At 52.8% G+C, this 17,765-nt stretch overlaps 1 protein-coding gene across 1 annotated transcript in view; it reads left to right on the top strand.

Moving 5' to 3' along the window:
* LOC104285494 (serine/threonine-protein kinase TNNI3K) overlaps positions 1-13,727 on the top strand; it is an 89,931-nt gene extending 76,204 nt beyond the window's left edge. Inside the window, exons 22-25 of the mRNA XM_009883958.1 lie at positions 1,442-1,501; positions 3,106-3,275; positions 9,521-9,600; positions 13,651-13,727. Coding sequence (XP_009882260.1) covers positions 1,442-1,501; positions 3,106-3,275; positions 9,521-9,600; positions 13,651-13,727 — 387 coding nt within the window. The remainder of the gene's footprint in view (positions 1-1,441; positions 1,502-3,105; positions 3,276-9,520; positions 9,601-13,650) is intronic.
* The last annotated feature ends 4,038 nt before the right edge of the window (positions 13,728-17,765 follow it).

Below are 17,765 nucleotides of genomic sequence, written 5' to 3'. Positions count from 1 at the left end.
AGGTCCTGGTGGGGGCAGGGTCTCTCCAGAGTGTGGTTTCAAGTGGAGCGTCTCAGCGTGGGGGCTGGCAGCGTGTGGCTGAGGGTTGAAGTCGTCAGACGAGCAGAAGGCTTTACAGACTGGCTGAGGAAGGAGGCGCCCAGGGACTGCCTCTCGCCACAGCTTTCGCCCCCAGAGGAAGGCTGGTGGCGGTCAGGAGGAACCGGCGGAGGGCTGCGCCCCGGCTCTCTGCAGACCGGCCCATCGCAGCTCCTCTTCATGGAATCACATGGATTGTTCAGAAGGGGATTGATCCTGCCACGCCGGGGGAGCGCTGGTGGCCAGAGGCAGAAGGATGGGACCGTCTCACTGCCTTAAGCCACTACCACCAGGAGCAATATCAGCCCGGACACTGCTGTGGACACCCGTGAACACACTTTTCTCCCTCCCTTCCCTGTGTAACTGCAGACAGGGGCAGGACTATGGAACTTAAAAGGGCTGATCATCTTCTTTCTTACCCTTTTGAGACAGAAAAGCAATTAACACCTATTTTGTCACTATACTTTCTCACAACGGGCTAAAACCTGAAGTCCTGTTTGTGTGTATTATCCCTCTGCTGTCGCTCATAGGCGTGAGAGCTGCAGGACTTTGTCCTAAAGCTCTTCAGTTATGCCCACCTATGGCAGGCAGTTTTGTGGAGGAAGATGTGGTGATGGGAGTGAGGACCTTGTTTAACAGTTACTTAATTAAGGTATTCCCGGTCCCTCTCTGTCAAACACCATTGCACGCAATGCTTGCGTTAAGCCTGGACTTCCCTGGGAAGGCTGTGCTGTGAACTGGGACGGGGCACTGACCCGCGGTAACAAGGAGGGGGATTTGTCATCCCCTCAGTGGTCTGACCCCGTCCCTCGCACGGCCTCCACAAACTCCCCTGCCGCACAACGCACGCAGAGATGGAGGCGCGTGCCCGGGAAGGGGCCGGGCAGGCGGTGGGCAGCGCTGCGGAGGCGGCGCACGTTCGGTGATGGGAGTACTTCAGCGAGGGAAGGACAGGAGTGGCCGTAAGTGCTTGTCCGCTGCTCTTCACCGCTACTGCTGTGTTCAAAGGCTGCTTTGCAGGCAAGGAGGAACAGTACCTAGTATATAAGCAGAGCCAAGGATTTGTTGTTAGAATTTTTGTAATCTTATGATCTAGTTGTTATTAGCTTAAATCTAATTGTTACAGACAAAGAGAAGACGAATGCAGTTAAAGTTGTTTTCCACACACCTCTTAGTTTCATAGCTTAGTACTGAACTAGCAGTTCCCATCAGATTCCCAAGCAGACTGAAAGCAATGCCATGAAATGCGGAGAAAGGGAAATGGAGGGGAGGTGTGATTCATCCCGTACCCGTGAGTCAGTTTAATCGCAGAGGACGTGCCACCCCCTTCCGTTGTTATCGGCTTTTCCTGTTGTGTTCACAGGGGAGACCGGAGTTTTCAGAAGTGGTCACAAAATTAGAAGAATGTCTGTGCAATATTGAGGTAAGGACCTTACTTCCACTGCGGGGTGTCTGTGGCTGTGCCGCGGGTCGGGAACACAAGTGGGGAGAGCAGCAGCAGAGAGAAGGGGTGGCTTTGGAGCCCGCGAGCTGCCGGGGCTGCCCGGTCCCACGGGCGGCCAACACGCTGTGGTCTTAGGGCGCGATGTCAGTCGTGGTTTACCGGGGGCCGGGAGGAGGCGGCAGGGACCAGACGCTGCCGGAGTGCCAGGGGCTGCTCAGAGAGGGACGCTGAAGAGAGCGCGACCAGTGCCGGGGGGATGCACTTCACAGCAGCCCGGGGCTGTGTATTCCCATTCATCCCATTCAAGACTGCTGGTTTAAATAGAAGAGAAGACAAACTGGCCAAGACCCTTGGGAGAAAGGTAAAAACAGAAAACATAAGACGGATAAATGTGAAGGCAATTCCTGCTTTGGACTGTGGCTGTGACACAGACGGACGACACAGCCTTCAGCCTGCTGTAAGATAAGTGGTCAAACAGAAAGTTAATGATTCAGGGCCACAATTCCTGAAATTATATTTTCTCTGTGTGTTTGTGTGTGTGCGTGCATGTAAGATTCAAAAAAAGAAAACAAAACTGCTTTTAAAATGGATCACTGCTCTTGAGCTTAAGGGTCAGAAAAGACACCCACAATCTATTACAGTTCTTCATGCTCTGACTGCAGCTGTGGTTGCTCTGTGCGTAGGTGGAAGCTATTAAGTGTAAAAAGAACGCAAAGCCCTATATCACAGAAACTGTGTCATCTCATGGGAGACCTGACTTCTGTGATACATAGGCAGCAGTGCATGCGGGAAGAAATCTGGGGCAAGAGCTTACATACAAAAAGAAAATAAGAAAGCATTATTTATCTGGGGAGTTAGCCCGAAGCTCCACTGCGTGCAGGGCAAAGCCTTGTTTGAGAGGAGCTTTAAGGAAGAAGATCTCTAGTAAGTTAAGTACTGCAGCCACTGAAGGATGAAGGTGGAGTCTTTTCTCTCTCCACCTCGCTCTGTTTCCTCTCTTTTCTCCTCTCTCAGCAAATCTTTTCTGCTCCTTTTAAGTATCTCTGGAACCAGGAGGGGCAGGGACCTTTTGTGCCAGCAAGTCTGGGTCCCTGCTGCTGCAGGTACCTGTGTTGTGTGGCTGGTCCATGTGTGTGAACACACGTGTTGATGTGCTAGCCCTGCGTTTGCGTTGCCCCCTCGGTCTGAATTCCGGTGCTGGGACGCTCGGACGGGACCGCTGCGGTCGGGCAGCTCTGACACCTTTCTAGCGCAGATGGGAAGGTCTCAGCCGGTGGTTCCCACCAGGGAGGCAGCAATGGCTCTCAGCTGCATGGCGAATGCTCATGAGCCAAAGAACCCATGGCTGAGCTAAAGCGTGTCTTCCGGAAAGGCATCCAACCCCAGTTTGAAAACTCCAGGCAATGATGAATTGACTGATTTTTGGCAGGCAGCATCCAGTTCTCCTCAGCTGATCAAAGTCAGGAGGCACTGCTTTTTTCAGCCAAACTATAAAGGAAATGTGGGACACAACCTATGAGAAAGAGCTGAGGAAAGACTTGTAAATATGTAATAGCGGTGCCTTTTTTTTTTTTTTAATCCAGTTAATGTCTCCAGCCTCCAGCAACAGCAGTGGCTCTCTGTCTCCCTCCTCATCTTCGGACTGTCTCGTTGCACGGGGAGGTCCTGGCCGTAGTCACGTTGCAGCGCTGCGCAGTCGATTTGAATTGGAATACGCCTTGAATGCCCGAGCTTACGCTGTCTGGTCACAGAGGTAGGTACCCGTGATCGCAGGGCCGAGGAGAGCCCTGGTCTGGAAGGGACAGGAGGGTCCTCCCCAGGACTGCCTGGCTCCCCCGCCTACAGCAGGGACTGTGCCCCACCGGGGAGGTGGCTGTGGCTGCGTGGGGAGACAGCGGTGGAAACGCAACCTGGGGCTGAGCCCCTGCCAGGGCCAGGCAGGCAAAGCACCTCTGCAGTCCCATCTTCCCTGTAACTGCCGTAGCACAGGGTGTTTGGATTGTCCAGTGCTGTGGAAGCCGTCCTGCTGCCAAGACAACAGCTAAGCATTTGCATTTTTCACTATGAGCAACATAGAAATAGTAGAAAATCAAGCCCTGCCGTGTACGGGTTCTACACAGAGTACCACTACTTTATGACATGAAACAAAAGACCGATGATCGCCCATCCGAGGGGCTGGAGGCACATGGTCACTAGATGGATGTACTTTCAGTACCTGCCGGCAGGTCTGGGAAGGTCAGTGTTTATATCACAACGTGTTTTCCATTTGAAACATTTCACCAAAGAAAAGCTAAAGGACACATTTTTCTTTGGGGAAAAAACAAACCAAAAACTATTCCAGTGTGTGGCATCAGTGACGAGATGGCAAACCCAGGTTAGCCCATGGGCAGCACTTCATACCAAATGACATGGCTGGAGGCATCAGGTGGCACTGTGGCACAGAGCCTTACGAGTCCCCTTCACGGCGTGGGTGCTGCTCACCCTCAGAGAACGGCTCACACGGTTACTTCTGTGAAATAACGCCATTTAGGGGAGCTGACTTCTGCAGGAGCTTTTTGGGGGTTAACAGACCAGTTTGTTGTACTGGAGACAGTATAACCTCTAAGTATTGTTTGAAAATGGAGAAGGTTGTGTTAGTGTGTCCCATCACAAGAGGAGGGCAGGATTTGCTGGTCCTCGTAAGGGGCCGGAGCTACCCGGTGAGCTCACCTCGCCCAGCAGAAGTCCAAGTGCGGCAGAAACGTGGTAAGTGTATTTGCTGCCTCATATCACAGGCACAGCTTGTTATCTCTGCCAAAATACAGACGTGTCCTTCTTGTTAGGAGGAACAGGGAGCACTTGGGAAGAGCCATCTGAAAATCCTAGAAATAAGCAAATTCGGGAAGAAAGTTCACACTGCAATGCCGGTATGGTCATTATGTACAAGAAATTTTGTTTCCTGTTACATTTGTATGTATATGTCCTCTTTGTGGAGTGTATAGCTTGTGTCTGACCGAGTATCTCAAAACTATTTTCTAGCATGCCCTCACCTCTGTTAGACTCTTAGTATCAGTGGAGTTATTTAGTGAGAGGGAGTTTCCTGGACAGGAAGAACAGGCAGCTCCCTGCCCGTAAAAGCCTGTGATGGAGACAAAACACGGGGAGAGACCAGCGACCCCAGAGAGCAGCTGTGACAGAAAAGCAAAGTAACGGAAGAAGTGCCATTTTTGATGTTGTGTTTCTCAGGTCTGGACTTTAGGTTTTGTTTTTTCCCATCTTGGTTTGTGATGTAGCTAAGCGAATGAAGTGGGCTGTGCTGCTGGAGGATGGTGGTACCAGGAGAGAGCACCACCGACGGGCACCGTCGCCTGTGCCCATCACAAACACCAGGCTGTGCTCCTGGCGGGGGACGGCGTCCATGACAAGACGGACAGGGACAGACATACAGAAACCGGGCTGTCCCAGCAGGTACAGGGGCAGGAGGTACAAATGCTGAGTCCCTTTTCCTTAAGGGAGCCTCATGGAGATTGGTGGGAGTCAGCATTGCTGGGGCTGTTCCTACCTGAGTCCATCCTAAAAGTCGCCTATTGTTCAATTCATGACCATAGAAGGATAAGCAGGACTCCTGATATTTTTTTAAGGCAAAGTCACATGTGGGTTCTCTATGTTGTTGTACCATTAAGTTAATATCGGAGGCAGTCGGCCCTCCCACTTGGGACACCCGGTTCTGAGGGCAAATTTAGCGATCTCCCATCTCTGTCCCACGGGCAGTGACAGTACAGTGAAAATGAAATGGTGCTCTTAGTCTCTGCCAGAAAAGTGGTGCACTCAGTCTAAACTTTACCCTTTAGCACCACTCAGCAGTCAGAGGCAGTAACAGCAGAGCGAGCTCTGCCCTCCCGACACGTCCCTGGTACCCGGGATGCGCAGGGGCAGAAACACAACCAGCCAAAACGGGGACCTGCATTAGAGAGGCAAAATGCATCGATGCTTTGCCTGTTCGGGGGCTCGTCTGGAGAGGCAGAAGGCAAATACCTGCAGACAGACACTGACATCTTTCACAGGAAAATACAGATCAGACCCAAAACACTCATCTGGCAAAATGCGATATCCTATAAATCGCTTAATTGCATCGCTTTTGTCCCGTGCTGCTGGAGGTGGGCACTGAGGTCAGGATGAAGGCAGTGTCAGCTGTATTTTCTGTAAAGGACCAGATTTTGCTGTTGAGTGTAATAGATTTGCATGAAAGTAATGAGTGACGCATCTGGGTTAGTGCAGACACGAGAGAGAGAGAAGGGGCACTTCCCAGTGCCTCTCTTGTCCTGTAGTTCAGCGTTCCAGGGCAGCGCTGAGGCTCGTTAGCCCACCAAAATGGGCTCCTCTGTCACCCCAGTGGGTATTTAAAGGTGGATTCCTCTCTGAAATGCTCTGCCATACAACCTAACAGCACTCAAATCTATAAACAGCACCCAGAAAGATTCACCCACCCAGAGGCACAACACTCAATGAAAAGGGAATGGTTTCCACAGTTTCAGTAGTTTTTCAATTATACAACACATTGAGATGATTAATGACTTCTCTTCCTAATGACAGTTGTTTCTTAGGGTTTCATTTTTGTAAGCGTGGGCATTTTCAGAGGGCAGGGGGGTTTTTCCCCAGCTGGGCTGTATTTCCTGGGCTGCCTCCTGTTCCCATCTGCCCAACTTCTTCACGTCCTGTGAAACGCCGCAACACGCAACTCTGCTCCATGGCAGAAGCAGTTAGTCTGATGAAGTCTCCACGTACCACACACGGAGTTACACAGCCGTGGCACTGCAGCTGTTTGTTTGTTTCTTGCGCTGTAACTTTAGCGTCGGATCGCGCTCCAGCATGGAGGGATGCAGGACCCTCGTCACGAATGAAATGCAGTAGCAGTGCTTTCTCATTGTCTGTCTGACAGGACAGCTTAATGTGGCAACTCCTCACAGTGTAGAAGCTTTAACTGTGGATTTTCTATTTCTTCACACCTTTGCCATTTCCCAGAGAGTCCAAGGACAACATTTGCAAAAGAATAGTCTTTTCTTATTGAAGTAGCTCTCAATTATCCCAAGCCAGAAACATTTGGGGTGTCCTCTCCTTGTACCTTTGCCCGGTGGCAGATGTTCCTCTTCAGCCCGTGCTATAGGTGGCCGCAACTAGCAACTGCCTGTCTGTCTGTCCTGGCCCGTCGTAGTGTTCCGAAAGCGTTCCCTCTCTGTGCAGAATAGAGGGATCGTGCAGCAAATGTTGCTCTCTGCCATGAAGCCACTGCTGGGTGTGTGCAGGCAGAGCCTCGCTCACCAGCTGGACGTGTGAGCTGCTGCCAGCTGTGTGCACATCTGTCCTGCACGCAGGAGCAGTGTCCTGCTGAGCAGCACGCGCTGTAGGTGCCCTGGCGTGGCTGCGCGTCCCTCTCTGTGCAGAATAGAGGGATCGTGCAGCAAATGTTGCTCTCTGCCATGAAGCCACTGCTGGGTGTGTGCAGGCAGAGCCTCGCTCACCAGCTGGACGTGTGAGCTGCTGCCAGCTGTGTGCACATCTGTCCTGCACGCAGGAGCAGTGTCCTGCTGAGCAGCACGCGCTGTAGGTGCCCTGGCGTGGCTGCGCGGCACAGACCCCACCACGCAGGCAGCGCAGGTCCCCGTCCACCAGCGCGCACCAGCTCCTGTCCTGGGCGACCGCTGCGCGGCACAGACCCCACCACGCAGGCAGTGCAGGTCCCCGTCCACCAGCGCGCACCAGCTCCTGTCCTGGGTGACCCCGGTGGCCACTCATCCGCCCCGCTGGCTGACAGCCCATCTGACCACGGCTCTTCGCAGGACATGGTCCCCAGCGGCAGTGCCACCCATCATCTCCTTCCGCTCCCCATGAGCAGGTTGCGGACTGGGGCAGGATTGGGCCCCGGGGCAGCGCTGCCAGGGCTGGGGCTGTGGAGCTGCAGCCGGGTGGGATCGCACAGCACAGCCCGGAACCGTGGGCTGTGGCGCGGGTCTGCCCTGGAAAGCGCCGTCCCGGGCTGGGCAACGTCCCTCCAGGCCAGCAGGAGAGATGGTCCCTGCCACAGGTCACTCCCGTCTCGGGTCTCATCCTGCGGAGGCTGGCGCGCTCAGATTGCCGGCTGTAATTAGCAACAGGCTGGGTCCTTAATTATGAATGAGCTTTAATAATGCAAGCGATACAGTAAGCGTATACGTGTTCCACACTGCTGCGGGTCAGCCCTCGAAGGGCTGTCCATCCCCGGCTCGCAGGCGAGGGCCGGGGGAGCGGGCGGCCGCGCTGGCAGCGGGGCGAGCGGAGCGGCTGGGTGGGTGGTGGTGGAGGAGCCCTGTGGCGCAGAGGAGGGACAGCTCTTTGGAAAGGCAGGGAGCAGAGTGGGAACGGGGTGAATGGTGCAGGGAGAGGGAAGTCAGGAGCAGTGCAGGGGAGGACAGGACAGTGAAAAGCCGGGTAGAAACGATATTCCAGAGGTACAGGCTGAGCTTTCCCTGCTCCTTCAGGGTACTCCCGATTCTCGTTAAACTCTGCCTCCAGCCTGCCAGGCAGCTGCCCGGCCTCCTCCCGTGGGCCATGGTGCCGCTCCAGGCACCGACAGGCAGCATCACTATAGGGAACCCGCATCCGTCCCTCCTTCCTAAAGGTGTGCCCTAAAGCAGCGGAGAAAGGCAGAGCCGCAGGGCCCATCCTGAGCCTCCCAGCGCTGCATCAGTGCCAGAGTAGTAGTTGTGTTTGGGGCAGAAAAGCAGACGAGCCCCAGGGAAAACCCGAAACAACAGCCTGTGTCCTGCCGTTGCCAGCTGGTGTCCGTGTTTCATGTTCTGCTGCTTGGACGATGCACTGAGTTTCATGACTTCACATTTTCGAGGTTGAAAAGCTAGATTGATCAGTTTGCTAGTGAAAATATTTAAAAAGTAAGTGAAGCTGATGTCACGTTATTTTGCAGTTAGTGGAATTTGGCAAACCTAATCCTATTATCCTGTCAAAACTGCACAAAGAGATCACCAGAAAGAGCATCTTAGTGGCTCCTGAGTAGAAGCCGGAAGCTGTGAGTACACTGTTAAGTTGAGATAGTCTAGTGGTGACAGACCTTTTTTTTTTTTAATATATTGTGAGGTAAATAATAATCACAGCATCTAATTAAGTTGATTTGAAGCTCTTTTTTGTACTGTGCCTTCTGCCTGCACCAAAGCCTGAGAACCGTGGGTGATGGTATCTTCAGTTAGAAGGTTTCTCAAGGTTTAGGTGCGCAGACGGTGAAGGCATGCCCAATGAAAGCACAGCACTCGGAGGTTCCTTTCCCCCAGTCAAGTATCAGATGTGGTTGGGCAGACGTGGGCTCTCCATCATATCTGAGCTGTTCTGAAGCACCTCCGTGTGTTGCTCTGCTTCCCCGTGCCATCGCCTGTGTCACTGTAACCGTTATCCCTTGCTTTATCCCTTTCGCAGCTCCTTGAAAATAAATGAACTAAGGGCTAAAAGAGAACAGTTTGGGCTGCTTGGTTTTGGGTGCGCTTGGTTTCTGCCTGCCTGTAATCTGTGCAGAGCTGGTAGAGGACAGTGATGGCTCCTTAGGATGGGGGATAAATAACCTGTTGGCAGGACAGTGGGTTTGGTCAATGACTAGAAGATAATTCAGGGATCCACAGAAACTTAATTGCAGGAATCTGCTAGCCGCGATGCATAGAATACGTTACAATGATCCCAGATCGATGCCTGGAATTGCTTCTGAAATAGCAACGAGCAAACAATTGTGAAGCCCAAAACAGTATAATTGAGGGAAGTTACTTTGAGAACGGATGAAATGCGAGTATGTATGTGATTCGTGTTCTTGCTTCGTAACTTTTCCTTGCTTTTTGTTTACTGCAGATGCCAGTGGCTGGGCATCAGGCTGATGTATTTCATGTTACTGCCTTTTCCTTCCAACCCTGTAGAAAAAGTTCTCATGGTGTGGAGATGTGACTTTACCAGTCTTACCTAACCTGACACCTCCTGTCTAATCTGCAGCACTGGGCAACACCCTCCTCAGGGACTGTCTTTGGATGACATGAGAAGAAACTTCCAGTACCCGCCAATTGACAAAAATGGTGAGTTAATGCAGAATACTCCTCTGAGCCTCATCGTGTGTTTAACCAGTGCAGAGCTACGGCCTCCTGAGGTACCAAAAAGTCCCACGAGAAAACCGAGGCCGAGTGGAGGCTGCTGGTTATGGTCTGCCGGCGCGCTCGCACCCTGGGCAGCGCTCGGCTGCTTTCACTGCACGTGTGCCCCAGGCACTTTGGAGCTGGGAGCGTCCTTGCAGTCTCGTGTGTGGATCTGTGAATAAGGAGAAGGTGTGGCATTAGATCCTCAAGGCTGCTCCTGCACAAAGTGGGCAAGGCAGTCCTATTTCTGGAGTACCACGGGAGCATAAAACGACACAACGCCCTTCGCAGCCCTCTCTCAGAGGGCACCCCATCGCTCTGCTCCCCTCCAGCACAGACATGTCCCGACTGCTTCTGCCGCTTGCCTTCCTGGCGTTCTGCCCTTCCGCATTCGGGTGTCAGTTTGGCACTGCCACACCAACAGCTTTCCAGCATTTCTCAGCGCCTGCGTTCAACCATCCCCTCTTGCCAACCGTCCTTTGCTCAGCTCTCGTCCCGCAGGCAGCTCCTCGGGAGCTGTTTCTCACCCACCCTTTCTAAATGACTCACGAACTCACTGGCTGTTTCTTTACGGTTTGCCAAGCACAAAATGGTTATCAGCTTAGAGCAGTCTTTGGCCCAGCAGCATAATGTGTAAATAAAACCTTAAAAGAAAGCGTGTACAAAAATGTAGTTGGCAACAGGGTGGTGTGAAGCGGAGCGGATTCAGACAGCTCGGGCAAATCCTTCTTCCTTGGTGTGGAGCTGAAGGTCAGACTCCGAGTCTCGCCTTGGTGCGCATCTCCGTCCACATGAGCCTCCGCTGCCACCTCCCAGATGGACCCGCCACTGCTGGAGGCCACTGCCAGCGTGTGCTGTCAGGGCAGGACGTGTTCGGTGCTCAGGTGTGGAACAGCAGCGCAGCCCAGCTCGTAACTCCCTGCAGCAACGCTGAGGGGGGACGGCACCTCCTGAGCATGTGCTGCCCCTGCCACCATCACCAGCTGGTCTGCTGACCTCAACCCCCTGAGCTGCTCCAGGGCCATGTCAACAGGACGTCACTGCCCCGTTCCAGTGCTGACACGCCACCGGGGCCCCTCTGACACCACTGCTGTGTTTGCTGAGCAAACATCAGCACAGCATCTGCGGTGACCTTTGCCTGATGGCAGCACCGCAGACCACGCTTCCGCCATCCACCCAGAGCTGTGCAGATGTTCTGGATCTCGTCACCCGCTGGAGAGGTGTGGACGTCCAGGGAGCCCTGGAGACAGAGCAGTGCAAGGAGGTATTTATTCTCTGAAACCATCGCTAGAGGGATCACCGTACCAGAGCAGTGCAGGACACCTGGTGACACCAGATGCCAGACCAGACTGACACACTCTTAGAAAGCGCCACGGAGCCGGCAAAGGACGAGGCTTTGGCACTGCCTGTGCCGGCCAGGCCTGCTCCGAAAACTGGGTAGAGGTTTTTCTCATAAATACTCATATCAGACCTTGGCATGTGATGGAGAAAGGAGGCAAACAAAAATGGCAGGAGACGTGAGGCTGACATGGAGGAGAACAACAGCGACATCCTCAGTACTGAGGAGCAGGGCTGGGCTTGGCGGGACAACGCGGACTTCGAAGGAGAGGGGGACACCATGGTCACTGCCACCCGGAGCGCCCAGCAGGAGGGCTCTCTGTGCTCGCTGTGGGCAGAGGTGTTCTGAGCTGCGTAAAGTTTCTCCGAGACACACTTGCTGAGGATGTACAAGGAAAACATAAGTTCTTCTGTATGCTCTGTGCTTACATACGTTGACTTTACGGTGTTGCCATCGTCCTTCAGCATCTGCTGCTGTCCCTGGGCCCTTCTCACTCCTCACCTGGCATCTGCTCACACTTTTCTGTGGCTTCCCAACCCGGTTTGTCACCAGGAGAACTCAGTGGTTCGCTCTGCCTGAAGCACATAGCTGAAGCTCATCAACTCATTGTCTTTGCTGTTTCTCCCTGGCCTCAGCATGACTCTCGCGCTCCCTCCCCCGAACTCAGCACATCGGGTGAGAAAAAGAGAAAACCTGGTCACATAAATATTTACTGAGTACAGTGCTAACAAACAGCAGCATTGAAGTCATAACAAGTTAGTGAGGTAATGACCTTTTAAACTTCAGAAAGAACACAACTTTGCTGTTACTTGTCGTGTGCAGATTCCGCAGCTGCAGAGAGCAGTTCCTCGGGGCACAGCTCCCATCAGGCATCCTGCGACCGAAAATTCGATGAGGAAGAAAACAGGAACAAAACAGCAATGTTTAGTGAACTCCTGGAGTGAGACCATCCAGGCGAGACTGGAGAGGGTTTCTCAAGTCTGTATTAAAAAGGGAGAGGAGGGAATGAAGGGCTGCGGGAGAAGAGCCTCTCCATGGCTGCATTTAAGATGTGGGATCGAGGAGTGATTTCAGACTCCACTCACAGGACCTCAGGATTTATTTTCAAACACACCTGTTCCTTGAATTATAGTTTCCACAGAAGGGAACCAAGGCACACGAGGGGGACGGGAGGTGGCCCCCGCCAGCCCTCCACGTCGCCGGTCAGGATACCCGGAGGGTGGTGCGGCACAGCCCCGAGCTGGCCAAGCTGAGCCTTGCGCCAACGCAGGTGGCGGTGCGAAAAGCCGGGGCGGCACAGAGGCGGTCAAGGTCCTGTCTGCGAGACACGACAGGCGTGGAAAGGCTCCTCCTCCCCACATCCTTCATGGCAGCAGGGTGCTGCAGCTCCAGGCTGAGTCCTGCAGTGTCACCGGGAAGAGCATCTCCAGGCACAGCAGAATCCCCGTCCCCTGTTGCGGCGCTCTGGAGGTCCCGCAGCGCTCTGCAGCCCAGCGCCGCTTGCTCTGACCGCACAGCGCGCTGCGGGGTCTGCCGGAGCAGTCGAGGCGCTGCCGCGCACAGCGGCACACCAGGAGACAGAGAGCCCCGAGCCCTTTCTTACTAGAGTGCTTGGTCTGATTGCAAATATTTGCACTCTTTATTTATGCCACATAAACCAATTTCACTGCTGTCTCTCCCCATTCATGTCCATTTTGATCTTTTTCTTTTTATTTGCTTTTTGCCTAATGTTTTCCATTATCCTCATTTGCGCTTGCAGTCTGTAAACAACAGAGAATACATTCCCTGTTTTCTTTTCTCAGTAAAAGCCCCAAAAGCACCCTGCTCCCATTCCTGCAAGAGCCTTTGGGACAGTGAACAATTTCCTTCATTGAGTGTATTTGAAAATAGAAATTCTACAAATAAACACAGCCCAGACTTCTTCAGCAAAAGCAAAGGACCTGCACTTCGTGGGAAGTTCCCCAAATTATGGGTTAAACAGCACCTTGAGAGCAGGGAAGTCCCACGGGACAGATGCACCATGCCCAAAGAAATTTGTATGGCCTCTAAAATGTAAGACAGGGGTAAACACGGAGTTTAACCTTGACTTGGGCGGCTCCTTGCTCGCTGCAGCGCTCAGACAAGCTCATGACGCTGCTGCAACAACCACCAAAGTTTCTCAACTTTCTTTCTGTTTCTTTGGCACAGTTGGAGCAGCTCATGGGAAATACAGTGCTGACAAGAGCAGATGTTTTCTGTTTTGTAGTGTAGAATTAATATATTTTGAAAACCCTTATCAGCAAGCTTACTTTGAGCTCTCTGAAGCTGTAGTTGAAAGGGCGAAAAGATACTTTTTTTTTTAATGGCAAACTTCCACTGTGTTATTAAAACATTGAGCTTTGTGGTTTTGTATCAGTCACCAAAGCTTCTTTGTGTTTGATTATTGTGAATTCACTGCATGAATGAGGGGATCTGTTTACTTCCCATTTAAGTTTTTCCTCAGCAGATGACACGGAACGGCAATTTGGAGGCAGCAGAAAGGGGTCAGCGTGCTCTGTGCCTATTGATCTCAAACCAGTACGCGTGTCACTGTGCTGACGCTGTCCCCGCAGGGGAGGGTGGGGAGAAGCGCTGTTATGCTGTGTCACACGTGAATGTCTCTCTGCATCTTGCAGGCTACGTGTCGGACCCCATGAGCACCATGAGGTTTCACTCCTGCAGCAGCAGCGGCAGCTTTGAAGAAAGCAGCTGACAGCACAGACCCTCCGCCCAGGGAGACACTCGCCATCAACCCGCAGCGACGCGTCTCACCGTACCAGCATAACTCCCAGGCACCACCTGTCACACCGGGGTCCCTAAACCAAACAGCTTTATTTGTTGATGGCAAATGTCCCTGTCATAACTTCTGCCCCAGCACCTCTCCCTGCTGACCTGCTTGAGGGGTTGGGGCTTGGCGGCGTGCATCTATTCTTTAACAAAGTGAAAGTCCACAAGGAACGCTGCACTCTCATCCTGAGCATTAATAATCTGAAGAGATGAAAGTAAAACCGCACGCGTCACAGTTTCAGCGCTCCAAGGCAAGCTGTGTTACCTCGGGCTGCGCTAAGGCGTGGGGTAGCAGCCCCCCCCAGCCAGGGAGCCACCGGCCCGGTCCTCATGGAGCGGAGGAGCAGCCAGTCGCTCCCCATCACAGTGGAGGCGAAGCCGCTCCTGCTCCCACCTCCTGAACCAGGTCTGGTTTCCCTTCCGAGTTCTCTGCAATCCCAGACACGTCCCGTGGCCCATTCCCTGCGCCACGGGCTCTCGCAGCCCCAGGACGGCAGCCCGTGGCTGCAGCCCTCCAGAGCCCCCATCTTTGGATGCTTTCCCGCTTGCTGAGAATAAAGAGGTATTTGGGTGGCCGTCTTAATTGTACTCTCCCAGACATTGGTGTTGTCTTATCCCCTTCCTTGTGTTGGTTTGAGTGATCATTTCCCCAAAGAGTGTAAACTTTCGCTCAGACATTTGCTTACAGAAAGCAACACAGGTAATCCAAAACAAACTTTAAGCCAAAAGGAAAACGTGCAGAATTGTGTCACAAACATGTCAATCTCAACACAGTGACAGTTGTGTTCCTGACTCGAAGCAAACCTGCAGCAGAGGTCCATCTGGCGCGTGCTGAGCCAGAGGAGAGCCGTGGTCGGGCTTTGCAACAGCATCTCAGCACTGGGAATTAAACAACAAAAAAGGAGGGAGGTAGGGCAGGAGAACGCCAACTCTTTTTCTAGAAGCAATTACTGAGTTACTTATGCTGTTATTTTCTGGGGTCTTTTTTCAAATTAGCAAAATTTAGCTGCAAGTGACCCTGCTGTAATACTATTCCTTAGCTGGGTTCAAAGCCACAGCTGCGTTACTGGCTGAGCAGAAATCCGTGCTCACAGATGCCACGTGTCGCTCTGTGGGTGTTATTCAGGATGTTGGTTTCTTACAACTCTGATCCCTGACGGGGTCTGCGGTGCGGTGTTGTGCAGTGCGGCACACATGGACTGTACACACGCAGTAGCCTCTGCTGACTCACATCTCCCATGCATGTCATTACTTTCACAATCCTGAAGCAATAAAAATGGGGAAGATTTCACTTAGCGCAGTTTACAGGTGGTTTATCATTTGTTTTGTTTCCCTTTCTGTAAAATGCAATGGGGGAGAAAGGGAAATAAAGCTGTACGTGCAGCGCTGCAGATCTGCCGTCAGCCCCTGGCACCACCCGGGGCGATCCCTGCCCTGTTTGGTTCCCGTTCCACTCTCGTTTACACCAGCAGCCTGCTGGGCCACCGCATGTGCAAGAAGAAAGGTCGGGGCCACAGCTCACTAGCGGACGTGTCGGACGCTGTGTGAAGTCCCCCGACCCCCGTGAGCAGCAGAGCGGGAAACCATCCCACGGGGTGAGGGGCCACTCGGTGAGCGCCGTCCACAGCAGCACCGGCTCCGGGGTCCAGCGCAGGCTCTGCGCCCCCACTGCGCGCTGACGCGGAGCCGCTCCTCGGCACGCCGAGAAACACACCCCTACGTCACAGCGAGGAGCCTCGCAGGGCGCCGCGCTCGCTTTCGCCGCGCTCTCTCTGCGGCAGAGCTCCGACAGCTCTGACAGTCACATTCACACGGTGTTGTCGTTACCCCGACTGCCACCCACGCGTCACCGCAGCATCTTCCTCCCTGAGGCTGAGCCACACTTTTGGGACCGGATCCCCTCTCAGGTTAACGCCCAAATGTTGTGAAACTGAGGAATTCAGTGCAGCAAAAAAAGAAGGCATGAGCGCAGCGTGCTGGGTGCAGACCAGCGTTTCGGGGGACTAAGCGCTGCTTACGACGGGAAGGGAGGCGCTGGCAGCTGCTCCTCTTCCCTGGGCACTGCCACGGCTTTCAGGGATGATAAGCGTTGGCTCTGAACACACCTTTGGAAAAGCCCATAGCAACCGCCCCCCCGCTCTTTGCAAAGCTTTAGCGATAAGTGAGTGTCCCGACACGGGCACTGCTATGTCAAACTGCGAAGAGATTTAATAGAAAGGAGCAAGAGAAAGCTTCAGTCTTTCTCAAACATCATGGTAACTTTTCAAACCAATGATTAACTTTGTTATTTCGCAGATGCCTTGTCTGGCAGGAATATTGCCCATTATGGCTACAGAATTTGTGGAGTTCATGGCTCCACCAGGCTTAGCCAAGGAGCCAGGAGACGCCAGGAACCCTGCAGCACCCCAGCCCGCAGCACGCACCGCTGCGCCACAAATGCAAACAGCCAGAGTGTGGTCAGGTTAAAAACGTCCTCCTTGATCATTTCCCATTTTGGGATTCTGAAAGCAGAGAAAGAGTGCAAACCACAGTGAAATTAGTATTCTGCCCACTTGGATAAATCACCGAGGAACAAGAGGAGGTGTCCCCTGAGCAAATTCCAGTTCATTCTAACGAGCAGTTCTGGCTCTGGTGCTCACACCCTCCAGCTCAAACGCCGCGTTAACCAACACGCGCTGGGCTCGGCCAGTCTGCTGTCCTTCCGCTACAACAATCCAACGTCCGCATTGAGGACCGCACCAAAACATCCCGAGTTCTCTGCAGCTGGAGGAAATACATCATATTCTTCCTAGAAGTAAAAGCGCCTCTGGCCCGAGGCATGCTTTGGGAAAGCCGTGCAGAGCAGACGGGGGAAGGTGCCTTTGGGACACTGATGCAAATTCCCTACCTGAGTTTCTAACTGCCCGGACGGTTCAGACGGTAGAGCTATCGAAGCACGGGGAGGGAAAAGCTGAAGAAGGGAGGGGTGGACAGAGATCAGAGCTCACCCCTCGGTTTTTTCCTCGGCCAGTGCACGAGACCCGAACAGGGCAGAAAGGATCCATCGTCATGTCTGAAAAATCAGTTCCAGAATTAAGTTTCCTTTTCAACAGGAACCTTTTCTTACAAATACCTCTGCACTCTGTCTTTTTAAAGATCACTTAAATCATGCGATGACTCTTCATTAATACAGCAGCTGTACCTGGAACCCAGAGACTAAACTGGAGAAGAGACGATAGAGGAAGGCGAGCAGATTTCATGTACGCTAACACCTCTGTGCTCTCCCTTGGTGTGATCTCTGAGCACTTCCCCAGGATGGGGCAGAAGTGGCCACAAAGAAACAACAGAAAAAAAAAAAGAAAAAAAAAATCAGAAAGCTTTTGAAGGCAAAACTTTTATAGTTTAGAAAGCTCTTTACAAGGCCAACTGCTTGCAAACAATTTTACTAGTAATTAAAATTACTGGCTCCTTGAAGAAAATAATGTCTTAGTTAATTGGTCCCCATAGAAGAAACATCGGGATTAGGGGGAAAGCAGGTTTCATAGGAGTGATCTGTTATTTATACAAATGAAAACTCTGAGAAATGTAAAATATTGGATAGCACATGCTGTAAAGTTGTTTGTGGGAACAGAACCAGTTTGTGCCGTTCCCAGAGAAGCCCAAGGAGCCCGGCACGCTGAAACGGTCATGAAGAATGAGGCGCCTCAAGGATTCTTACCTTGATTTTAAGACCAGCCGATGCCTGGTACCTGTGGCAACATTTCAAATTGTTTAACACACCAGTAATAGATGATCTAGACTGAAACAAACCAGTGTCCAACCAAACAAGTGTTTGCACCGCAACCAGGAGCGAGTGCGGTGCTGCGAGCCCGGCCGCGGGCAGGGCTGTGCCCACAGGGACCCGGCCCGGGGCAGCCCACGGGGCCAGAGGCGGATCCCTGCGGGGTGGCCCCGGGTGGCTCCAGCGAGCCCGAGGCACGGCGGG

The sequence above is a fragment of the Charadrius vociferus genome, unplaced genomic scaffold (genome assembly GCF_000708025.1).
Source record: "Charadrius vociferus isolate BGI_N301 unplaced genomic scaffold, ASM70802v2 scaffold423, whole genome shotgun sequence".
NCBI lineage: Eukaryota > Metazoa > Chordata > Aves > Charadriiformes > Charadriidae > Charadrius > Charadrius vociferus.
The sequence above is the reverse complement of the archived record's forward strand: the minus strand, read 5'-3'. Positions and strand labels throughout refer to the sequence as shown.